Source organism: Colossoma macropomum, unplaced genomic scaffold (assembly GCF_904425465.1).
Source record: "Colossoma macropomum unplaced genomic scaffold, Colossoma_macropomum, whole genome shotgun sequence".
Classification (NCBI taxonomy): Eukaryota; Metazoa; Chordata; class Actinopteri; order Characiformes; family Serrasalmidae; genus Colossoma; species Colossoma macropomum.
The window spans coordinates 6,923,695-6,936,609 of record NW_023494796.1 but is presented as its reverse complement, the minus strand read 5'-3'; the positions used below and the strand labels follow the sequence as shown (position 1 = coordinate 6,936,609).

The 12,915-nt window shown below is 38.1% G+C and overlaps 1 protein-coding gene across 1 annotated transcript in view; it reads right to left on the bottom strand.

Moving 5' to 3' along the window:
* The window catches only part of LOC118817046 (zinc finger protein 658B-like), a 42,449-nt gene extending 31,856 nt beyond the window's left edge, over positions 1 to 10,593 (bottom strand). Inside the window, exons 1-2 of the mRNA XM_036583708.1 lie at positions 10,493 to 10,593; positions 4,981 to 6,205 (exon numbers count right to left, since the gene is read on the bottom strand). Of these exons, the coding sequence (XP_036439601.1) occupies positions 4,981 to 6,075 (1,095 nt within the window). The 5' untranslated portion in view covers positions 6,076 to 6,205; positions 10,493 to 10,593. The remainder of the gene's footprint in view (positions 1 to 4,980; positions 6,206 to 10,492) is intronic.
* Between the last annotated feature and the right edge of the window lie 2,322 nt (positions 10,594 to 12,915).

The window sequence follows — 12,915 nt, the reverse complement described above, 5'->3', positions numbered from 1 at the left end:
CCTCTTAGCTCCTACCGGTTACGTACATAACACTAAATATATTTATGTGTTAGAGCCATAATTAATCTTTTAGTACTTTCACTTTTGATACTTAAGTACATTTGAAGGCAAATACCTTTGTATTTTTACTCAAGGGAGGACTTCTACTTTTACTGGAGTTATCTTTTTTTTTACCGAGCTGGCAGGGGACCACAGATGAATGCATCAATTTTAAATTTGCTCATGAAGTCCATAAGTTCACAGAAATCCCTTTTCAGAATTTCAGTGGTTTCTTGAATATCATTTCCTACAAGTATAACAATGCAATTTGCCGATCAGTGATCCGCAAAAATTTTGGGGAGTTTGTCTTTGATGTCTGCAACCATAGCACTCGGGAGGCAGCGGGTAGTGAAGTTCTGGTTGGCTACGTGTCTGACTATCAAATCCTCCACTATCAGTGTGCTTGGTGCGGCTTCATATTCAAGTATATTCAAATCTACGCTGGTCAGAAAACAATGAAAAATATCTGCTTTTGGCCACATAATGCTCTTGACCTTTCTATATATAACAAGCTCAAACCTTGTAGCTTGAAAAAAGAATATAAACTTTTGAAAATAAAAAGCCAAATGAAAGATAGCATAGCTAAACAAAGAAGCATCTGAATAGCACAACACAGTCTTAATACAGATTAAAAAGATTTTTTATTCTTTATTGATAAAGATTCAGATGTGTTTATTCTCTGTTAATACAGATTGACAAGATATGCTTATTCTTTATTAATAAAAATTGTTTTTTTATTAATACAGTTTAAAATTTGTTCATTCTTTATTAATACAGATTGAGAAGAGTTTATTCTTTGTTAACACAGATTGACAAAATGAGTTTATTCTTTATGAACACAGATTGACAAGACATGTTTATTCTTTACAGTGATGGGGATAGAAACAAGGGGTCACCATGACTACAACACAAATATAGACACTTTATTTACATCCAAAACCACCAGTGAACCTACATGAGTCTTCTGAGTTTTATATGGAATGTCGATGATGAGCAAATATAAGGTATATAAGTTATATATAAGGTATAGTTCCCGTCCAATGGTCAGTGATCCACACTTCTGCAGTGTGTATGGTCATTCAAACAGCCCAGACAGTATAAATGAAGTGCTGTCTGGGCTATTTGAATGAGAGCTGCTGTCTGTACTTTTACACTCTGATTAACCTTTAATTAGTCAGATTAAGTTTAATCAAACACTCTTCACTGTGTGATGTATCAGCATCAGTTAAACACATCCATTATATTAAATGGTCTGTTTTGTACAGTAGTGAATAAAAGTCTTAGATCAGTCGAGAATCAGCTGTTTCTGAGACTCTAATAGTTTAATGCATGTTTGTCAGCGTTCACGGCTCCAAACTGAACTAATAAAAACCTAAACCTGATAAACCTAAGTGTTAAACTCCATCATGGAGAGAACAACAGATCTGATCCAGATTAACTGATCTGAACTAGATTAACTCAGTAACTCAGGATTAGATAAGCAGTGTGTTACTGGATTTGAATCAGTAATTTCAACAGATTAGTAAACCCAAAAACTCAGGACAGTTATGATGTTTTGCAGGGATCCTCGGCAGGGGTCTCTACAATGTGTAGTTTTTTCTTACAATGCCCTGTTCTGATATCCATCCTTATTCCTGAACTGCTTGCTGGATGAACAAACAAACTTGGTAACATGATGGCTCACTATTTGGCAGGCAGACTAGCTTGAGTGGTTGCGGTTTAACTGTTTAATCTCAGCACATGCAGTGAGCTGTGAGGGTCAGACCTAATAAATGAATCTCTGGACAGCCACAGCAGACCATAGTTCTGAAAGAACAGTGCTGTTTCAGAGCCGTGTCAGAGTGTGTCTGCAGAGGGAGAAGAGACTAGATGAGTTAACCAGCTTAAATATTTGATGGGAAAAGAAGGTGCTTCATTACTGTCACCCCTAAAACAAAGCTTGCTCCTGCCCCCTTGTGACACCCGGTGTGTGTTTTTCTGAGCTGCTGCTCTGTGCAGCAGAAATGAAGTGCAGTTGGAGCCTCAGCAGTGTTGGGGGTCCATAACAGCACTGCTGAAGGGTCTTCAGTACTGACTTGACTCCTGTGCGGGCTTAGTGTGCTCCCCCCACAGGTAATATCATAATAATTTCAGGTGTTTTAGGGGAGATTGCTGTTGCTGCGATCATCAGCTGTGGATGGAATAGTATAAGGAAGAAGATTCAGAAAAGAGAGATAGAGAGACAGATACGGAAGTGCCAATCAATGCCAACGTAGATGGTCTAAAACAATACCATCCAAACACCAATGTCAGAATGAGCTAGATGATCTATCAGCCGCTGATAGATTATTTACTAATAAATGAAAACATGCGATTATGATATTGATCTCACTAACTGATCCATCTGTACAGACTGATGTTCACGGCTCTTCACATGAGGATCAGTTTAATATCTATCAGCCATAATTAACTGCTGTCAGTCAAAGCAGATTTGTAATTTATAATTAAGCATGTAAAAAGTAATGTTCTTATATAATAGATTACAGATGCACCATAAATTAAGCTAAAAATGTTGTAACCAATGCTGTCAGGGCCATGTCGGCACTGCTGCAATACTACATTTTTGTAATTTTCATTTTGATGTTATCCCAGTAAGCATTGAATCATGGGTAGTTGGTTAGAATGACTGCATTATCATCTGACTGTCACACATTTCCATGAAGTGGATGAGAAACTTAGAGGAGAGAAAAATTAGTTTAACAATGTTTTCAGATATAGTTCCTTCAAAAAGAACCAAAGTGAACCTGAAAGGGAACCAACTGCAAATGACCTCCAGTTCTGTTTGTGTTCACAATGTAAGAGAACTATAAAGAGAACTCAGTTTTCTTTCTGGTCTTTTGAGATTTTGGACCATTTTTTGTTCAGATCACAATACTAGTATTAATACTAGCATGAATAGTATTAGTGCTGATAACAGTGGAACTGTGATGTGCAGGGCACAATAATTTGGTGTGTTCTCTGCTGTATCAGATTTCATTCAACTAATCAGGGACTTCTTGTGTTAAAGTGGGTCTGTTGAAGCAGGACAAACTAAAAACATACCTGCCAGGGGGACTGCAGGATCCAAGCTGGGAGACACTAAAATCCTACCTGCTGGGGGACTGCAGGATCCAAGCTGGGAGACACTAAAGTATACTTGCTGGGGGGACTGCAGGATCAAAGCCGGGAGATGCTAAAATATACCTGCTGGGAGGACTGCAGGATCAAAGTTCGGAAGCGCTAAAAACATACCTGCCAGGGGGACTGCAGGATCCCAGCTGGGAGACTCTAAAATCTACCTGCCAGGGAGCCTGCAGGATCAAAGCTTGGAAATGCTAAAATATAGATGCGTTAAATATTGGTGGGTTATTATTGGGCAGTTCTTCCAAAGGCCCTGGACATTTTTTTCAGATACAAAGTATCACAGACTCAATCAAGTCTCGGAAGAAATAAATTCAATTCCTGGCTACCTCAGCCAGGAAGCTTAACACTGGCCATAGTTTGGTAAGCACTTGTATAGCAGCATTGTACCTGTACCTGTATAGCAGCAAGGAAAGGAGCATTAGTCTGGAACTAGCCATAATACAGGCACCAATGACAGTTCTAATAACTCATATTCAGGTGAGCAGTATAATATGTGGAAATTCAATTTAGCACACTGACAATAATATTACTACAGTCTGCATCATTTTATATGCAAGTACATTCTACTCATGCTAAAGAAAAAACACTGATTACACAATTCATAACAGGCTATTAAGAAAACTATTAATGCTGGAATTACATCCTCTTCCTGATCACTAAAAGAAGACATTATTGTAGTCTTTCAAAAAGAAAAAAGAACAAAAATATGCAATTCAGAGTTATATGAGAACTAACTACATCTTAGTGAAGCTTAAGACAATTTCAGTGACAATTGGGAGCAACAAATTCATGACTACAGACACAGAAAACCTTTTCAATATTTGATATTTAACCAAAATATGAGTCCTCTGAAAGCCTTAAATTTTAAACATATGACAGTTCCTACTTGAGCCACTGGATGACACTGTGGACATGTGTGACAGAAGCAGAGTCTTTTATCATAATCCATTTTATGGATTATTTATTTATTGTGTTGGGGCGGTATTTCAAAAGATTAATATTTTATGAAATTTAATAGGATTTATTTTCAAGTTTACAAGAACATAAAAACAAAAACATTATGTATAGAATCAAAGAGAAAAATGGAGAAAGATAATCTGAACAGGTTAATACGTTCACAAACACACATTACCTCAAATGCAAAGGTTTAACTAAAATGTTTAAAGAAAGAAATAGCAGGCTGAGAGAGGGAGAGAGAAAGAGTGAGAGAGAGAGAGAAGGATAAAGATCCAAGCACACTGTCAAATGTTTGTCAAAACATCCGTCACTGCACCAGTAACACTACATTAGCTTAGATCTACTGAATTAGAAAGTTAAGAGCTTCTTATTATTGAATGTGGAGCTTCTCGGTTTGTTTTCCACAGCATGAGCAGTGTGAACATTTTGGGGAGAACACGCAGTACCACACCTTCTCATTGGGTGTATGAGCTTAAGGCTTGACTTGATGTTCAGCACAGGACATAACATTTCATTTAATGCTTATGTTTTAGAAACAGTGTAAAACTAAAGAGGTGGTTTTCCCCAAAAATAGACAGAAATCTGGCCTGGAATCACTGCAGACCTTTACACCCGGGATGTGTAAGGTTACACTCACTACTGCTGATATTCTCCACAGCTTTTAGTGCACTTGTGTGTCTTTGCAGTGTTTGAATGCCTGAAATTTTTCCCACAATCTGAGCAGTGATACGGTTTGTCTTCTGTGTGAATGCGCTGGTGTATTTTGAGATGACTCTGTACAGTAAAACTCTTCCCACACTCGGAGCAGTAATATGGTTTTACTCCTGTGTGAATGCGCTGGTGCTTTTGGAGATTATTATTTTGAGTAAAACTCTTCCCACACTCTGAGCAGTGATATGGTTTCTCTCCTGTGTGAATGCGCTGGTGTGTTTGGAGATTACGCTGTATAGTAAAACTCTTCCCACACTCTGAGCACTGATACGGTTTCTCTCCTGTGTGAATGCGCTGGTGGTCTTTGAGACTACGCTGTTCAGTAAAACTCTTCCCACACTCGGAGCAGTAATATGGTTTTACTCCTGTGTGAATGTGCTGGTGCTTTTGGAGATTATTCTTTTGAGTAAAACTCTTCCCACAGTCTGAGCAGTGATACGGTTTCTCCCCTGTGTGAATGCGCTGGTGTTTTTGTAGATGACCCTGTCGATTAAAACTCTTCCCACACTCTGAGCAGTGATACGGTTTCTGTCCTGTGTGTATGTGCTGGTGTATTTTGAGATTACACTGTTGAGAAAAACTCTTCCCACACTCTGAGCAGTGATACGGTTTCTCTCCTGTGTGAATGTGCTGGTGTATTTTGAGATGATTCTCTACAGCAAAACTCTTCTCACACTCTGAGCAATGATATGGTTTCTCTCCTGTGTGAATGCACTGGTGTATTTTGAGATGACTCAGTACAGTAAAACTCTTCCCACACTCTGAGCAGTAATATGGCTTCTCTCCTGTGTGAATGCGCTGGTGTATTTTGAGAGTACCCAGTTGAGTAAAACTCTTCCCACACTCTGAGCAGTGATACGGTTTCTCTCCTGTGTGGATGCGCTGGTGCTTTAGGAGATTACTGTGTTGACAAAAACTCTTCCCACATTCTGAGCAGTGATACGGCTTCTCTCCTGTGTGAATCCGCTGGTGTGCTTTGAATTGACTCTGTACAGTAAAACTCTTCCCACACTCTGAGCAGTGATACGGCTTCTCTCCTGTGTGAATGCGCTGGTGTATTTTAAGAGCACTCGGTACACTAAAACTCTTTGCACACTCCAAACCGTAGTGATTTCTCTCCTTGCTGCGTTTCTGTGTTTGTCTGTGAGATGTCTTTATGTGGAGGGTACCAGATGACATTTGCTGAGTATGTTTTCTTGATGCCATATTCTTTTACCTCGCCTGTTTCAGCAGCTTAACTTTCCTCTTGGTGGAATGTCCTGTAGTGTTTATGGAAGCACGTTTAAACTGAGTAGGAAAGTGTAGGAGAAGTCTTGAAACAGGCTATCATTCATTTCTGCAAGAAGAAGAAAAAAGGAAAATATAAACTCAATTTTGCAATGCAACAAAACTAGTCAAATTCAAATCGACAATTACCTCAACTGGCAGAAAGTTTAAAGAAAGAATAAACTTTCATCTGATGTGGAAAAGCCAATAACCTAATAAATCAAACTCCTTAAATATACATATAGACCACTGAAGCCATGTCGCTATGCCAATATTGGAAATTGCAGGGCTAAACTGGATTTCTCCTTGGCTAAAATGACTTGGATCATTCAAAAACCACCACCATTTCATACTGTCATCAAATTTGCAGATGACACCACAATTGTGGGCCGGATCTCCAATGACAATGAGGAGGCCTACAGAGAGGAGGTCAGCTTCCTGACACACTGGTGCCAGGAGAGCAACCTCTCTCTCAATGTCAACAAGACCAAGGAGCTCATAGTGGACTTCAGGAAACAAGAGAAAGTGCACACCCCCATCTCTATCAATAGAGCCACTGTAGAGAGGGTCTGCAGCTTCAAGTTCCTCTGTGTTCACATTTCAGAGGAACTGACATGGACCAAACACACCACACAGGTGGTAAAGAAGCCACAATAGCACCTCTTCTACCTCAGGCAGCTGAGGAGGTTTGGCATGAATCCCTGCATCCTCAGAACATTTTACACACGTACTGTGGAGAGCATGTTAACAGGCTCCATCACCACCTGGATTTGGTTCCCAAACCTCCTGGATTTATACACCAGCTGCTGCCTGAAGAACACCAGAAGGATTCTAATGGACTCCACCCACCCAAGCCACTGTTTACTCTCACAGCTGCCAAGTGGGAGAAAAAACAGAAGCATAAGGTCCAGGACCAGCCGGTTCCAAGGCAGTTTCTTTCCCCGGGCCATCAGGCTGCCGAACAGCCAGTAGTGCTGGTGCATCAGTCTATGAGCCTGTCACTACACGTCTGAACCATCATCATGATGATCTCCATGGACAATCCACACTGCATCCACACCTCAAACAGACTCAATTTGATCTCACTGTAACTACAGTCTAGCAAATCTATGCTTGCACATATAGATGCACATCTACTCATATCTTGCATAATCTGGATATGTACATATCAGTATTCTATCAGTATTGAGAACTTGCCGTTGTGGGACTAATAAAGGATTATCTTAGCCCCTGTGTACTCTGCATCTCATTTATCTACATCAGATTCATAAATTGCATACATGGAAAAGTGTAAAACTGTACATATTACAGCTTTTAATTTCATAACTATATTAGTTTGCATAACTGTACATTGGAAATAGTGGAAACAGTTTCTTTGAGCCCATCTCTCTTTCATTTCTGAGATCAGTGGTTTTTCACATGAAGCTTACATCCTCTCCCAGTTATATCATCCCCACTTCTCTCTTGAAAGAAATACTTGACACATTAAGTCCCAGTTTGTTATTCATAATCAATATCTTCTGACACTGTTCCTGCTTGATTCAAGCATGCTGCTGTCCAGCCTTTACTTAAAAAGCACAATTTTGCGCTTCAGCACATGGTAGGCCTCAATGGGACAGTGCTGAGCTGGTTTAAGTCCTATCTTTGTAACTGAACTTTTACAGTACACATTGGTAATTACCATTCCTCTACTTCTACCATCAGTTGTGGAGTTCCTCAAGGATCCATTTTAGGTCCAGTGCTGTTTTCATTATACATGCTTCCACTTGGAAAGATCATTAGAAAGTATGATATTAGCTAGATTGCTTAGCCAGCTAGCTAACTAAATTCAGTTTTTTGCTTTGTTATTTAAACCTGGGCGAATATCCACCACACTACCACTCCCCGCTTTAGGGGACAAAAACTCTTTTCCTTTATTTTACTGCTATTTACAGTTTATGATCGTGTAGATATTGTAGGACATATTCCAAGTAGTGGTGAAGCTGTGTACTCCACCCACCCTTTAGCTATGCCCTCCAAACACTCAACCTACCTAAGTGAAGAAACGATAGGTGGTGACGAAAAGGAAGAGGGGAAAAAGAAAAAAGAGAAAAAAAATGAATAACACAATCATTCAAGGAAACCGACCCTTATGTTCTACAATATATTGAGAGTTAATATTTCGTCCCACACTCTCTCTGTGAAAACTTTAGAAACACATGTATAAGTTCACTTACGTCATGGTCATAGTATGTATAATGTTGGGGAAAAGCTCTTAATATATTGTAAAAAGTGAGGGCAGGTTTCCTCGAATGATTTAGTGTTACTTATTTATTTAGATCTGCTCTGAGTCAGTCCAGGTTGGCGTGATCCATAAGGAGGTCGAGCCGGTGCTTTATGGAGGTTTGGGTTCTGTCTTTCCAGTTCAGTAGAAAATTTTTTAAGCAATGGTGAGTGACATTAATATAAAGGATTTAAGATATTTGGGAATTGTTAATGAGACGTCATTAAAGAGGAATTCAGAGTGGTTTGGTGTGAAATAGTTCTGATTTCTTTACAGTGGTCGCCATGACTACAACACAAATATAGCCATTTTATTTACTATTCAAAACCACTAGTGAACCTACAAGTGTCTTCTGAGCTTTTACATAGAATGTTGATGATGCTAAAATAGTGGAAAATCTGAAATATGAGCTTTCTTTTTCTTAGGGGACTAAAATTCATAGGAGACTATTTTGGCTAACAATACCCTGCATGTTCCTCCCCAGCATGAAGATATTAAAAAAATGCTTTGCATCAAAATTTTCATATATTCAGCATATTCATAACCATTTCATGTAATAAATTTCTATGAGTGTTCAGAGCAGGGGTGTCCCATCTGATCAGCAAAGGGCCAGTGTGGCTGTGTTTTTATTCTAACAAAGCAGGAGCTCACTTGTTGATCAATTGTTTGAAAACTGAGACCAAAAGATGAAAGAAAAGTCAGGTGTGGAAAATAATAATAAATAAATAAATAAAAAAAACTCTTTTTACCTCAAACACCAATGAATCTGTATTTAATTGTACTGAAGTACTGTTTACTGTTAAGAACAAAGATTTGCAGGAAGAATGATTTCAGCATGAATATAACTACCCACCCAATCACATCTCAGCTAGACACACTACACCTTATATAGGGTGGTTGTTGTCGAAAAAGGAAACAGAACATATTGTCCTTTTTTAAAATGATCTCATCTATCTGGAACTAAGAGAGGAAGGGAGAGGAAGAGAGAGGGGCCCATTCCCTATGGGACCTTGACCCTTGGACCTTTGGACCAGGGGCCCCCTAAATTAACATTCCAAACCTGCAACGTCAGATAACACATGGAACTCCGAATACTACAACCTTCTCTAGAACAAACTACTATTTATTCTCTACATTCATACATATAATGGACTCTTTGGTATTTGATGATCAATTTGGTAGACTTTGTTTATATTTAGCTACACTAGCTAGATTCCATTGTTAACAGCGGTTACTATCCCAAACTGTTATCTGGCTGACATAAAGCAGCTGTCTGAATCACATTTACCTGAGATTTTTGTACTCATGTCTTTAAAAGGCTGACGCTCCAAACAACAAACCACCAACAATGTAATTTCTCTAACATCAGCTCAATATAAACGCCTAACCTTAGTGTAAAGTCTACTTGTGTTTAAGTTTACCTTATTAATAAAAGATCTCAAGATACAGTGAAGTTCACATAATTCACAATTTACTGAAAGAACTGAAAGTCAATATATGTGATTCATGCCATTATAAAAACATAGATCTGTAATGTAGAGGATCAAGTTCAACCTTAAAAAGACTCACTACAACCAGAACAAATTACTAGTTTGGTTGAATCATTTGTTATAGGATAAACACTAACTTTAAGATTATACTAAGCAGTGAAAGATTAATCCATATCCTACAAATACATACAAAAAGAATATTCACTTAATTACATGATCAACCGCTGCAGCCAGTGTATAAACCCACTTTAAGCTTTGTGTATTCTTATAAAAACACCTCCATATCATACACAGAAAGGGAAAAGCCACATCTGCTGCTCCTCAGACATACAGCCCATTTACAAACCACCATCTGAGACACCCAAACACACACAAATTAAGATATTTACATTAACTACCCGAATATTTCAGACACCAGACATTAATAAACACAGCGTGAAGACACACATAAGTTCCCCCAAACCCGATCACAGCAGCTCCTCCTCTAAATCACTGCAGGATGAGCAGCATTTCCATCAATGAGGCTCTAACAGACATTTAAAGACCCTCATCAGTCAGTTAGACCGACATATAAAGACTGAAACCAGCTTAAAGCAGCACTTACAGCTCTTTAATCTCAGACTGAGTCTCCGTTTCAGAGTCTCCCCCAAACACACCGCGCTGTGTGGAGACTACAACAACAGCGAGCGGAGTCCGACCACAACCGGAAGTGTACTTTTCAAAATAAAAGTTTCTAGCGCTCAATACGTTTTAGTTAATATGAATAAATATGCATGTTAATAATTCACGTTCTAAAAATGTTATAAAACACTTTATGGTTTTACATCAAACAAGTGTCACCACACATCTCTCAGACTGTGGGTCTGAAATGCTTTATAGCCTGTTGCATTTACATTAATGAAGGAAGGGGAGTTTTAACTGCCTAGTGTGTAAACAATTCACTGTGTCAACATAAACCCACACTGAAATGAAATCACCAGACCCTCCTCTGTCTGGAAACATGGAGTTTTATACCAAACAAGCGTCACCACACATGTAGGAGTACTATGGGTGTGACATTCCTTATAGCCTATTGTTTTATATTAATAAAAGATGGACATAGTTTGTGTGTTGTTTGTTTCTTCACTGTTATTATTAATTTGTCAGTTTGTAAATATTTTTTGTTTAGTTGTGTGTGAAAAAATGTGTTAATTAAAAAGTAATTGCTGAAAACTGTTGGTGACTGTTTAAAAGTCCTAGGTATGCTATGGGGGTGAAGTAGTGATGGTACACTCTGTATACTCAGCACTCCATACATACCCTACTAAATTCTACTAAATAAATAAGCAAATAAATAAAATGTCATGAAAATATGGAGATTATTGACCAAACAATAAAATTATGAATCAAATAATCAGAATAAAGAATTATGAGAAACTTTATATAGTTAAACATCATTGTTATATTAAATTTATTAAAACAAGCATTAAAACAAAGATCTTTTTCCTCAGTATATATGTTATAGTTTGCAAAAATACTAATTGTTCACCTTATAAAAAAATAGCAGTTGAAAATCAGATGAAAAAATGTGAAAATTTATATCCATACAATAAATATTAAAACACCTTAACTGCAGTGCGATTCATAGAACTTTTTGTCTAGCACATACCCTGATAGCAAGAGGACAGTGGACCACTGTCGGTCTGCTGATGAGCTGGTGGTCCACTGGCGTTTTGCTCAGCGTTTTCTAGGTGGTCCACTGGCAATTAAGCAGAGTATTTTAGAGTATAAAATTTCACTTATCATCACTCCTTTTCTACTCTTGGTCCAGTTTACTTATTTTTCCTTCCTTCCTGTCTTTAGTTATACTTTATAAATTAGTTTAGTAAATAATTTTACTGTAGCTCAGTGTCAGCAACAACATTTACTATAAAATCATTTTACAGGCCTCATCAGTATTTTTGTCTCTCAGCTGTTTGTAAAATTTGTGTACGTTTTTTCTAAAATAAAAGTCTCTGCGCATTTAAAATCTGTTTGAGGAGAATAAAAACTAGTTAGAGCTTATATGCAGGACAGTAATCCAGGTGGTCCGAGGGTGAACCAGCAGTAGCAAACAGTCAGTGGGTTGCTGACCTTATCAAGCCAGCGGACTGATATATGCTCGCTATCTGGGTATTCTCATGGCTGATTCCCATACGTTTTAAATGTCTACTGAGACAGCATAGAAATATCAGGGCGTGCAGTTATTTGATTTTATGAAAATCTCTTTAAACCAGTGGGGCTTAGCTCCACTCCTGGTGGGTGGAGTCCAACACAGTTTGGAAATGTCATCTATTGCTTAGCTGAATTCTGTTACAGCAAGAAAGTTACCAAACAGGGCTGGACTAAAACCGGGATTGGAGTTGAACACCCCTCACATTACACTCTTCTATTTCATGTCATCTAAAATGTTTCAAGATACAATTGATTTAGTTTAAATATGAGTTGAAAATGTGTAGATGACACTATAAGCTACAGCTATACAATTAATTCAAGGAGTTTTAAATAATAAAGCTTTTGATGGAGAAGTTCATACAACAAATGGATTTAGTGGATTTTTGCAAAATGGATTTTGCAAAACGGATTTAGTGGAACATTGAATAACACTGCCTTTGTAAAGAAGCACACAAAAAGACCCCAGTCGCCACCACACATTTGCCTCCAAAAATGAGGGCACTTGTGATAAAATTCGTATTGTAAAGACATGTCTATAATTGTTCCATGTAATGCCAAATATTGGACAACCATATTTTTTTGTATTTTAGGAAGAACTTTCAGAGTTTCATGTTCATATGACTTTAATGTTTGTCTAACAGATTTTGTGTCATATTGAAAACAGCAGTAACTCAGTGTACAGAGCCTATATTACCTGGAATAACTACAGTGTTATCTCCACCAGTGTCTTTTGACTTTTGGATCATCTGGCAGAATTTCTATCTTTTCACAGTATGAGCTGCAAAGCTGTTGATCTGCAGATGTGGATCGGCATGTCAACACCTCTTTTTCCTT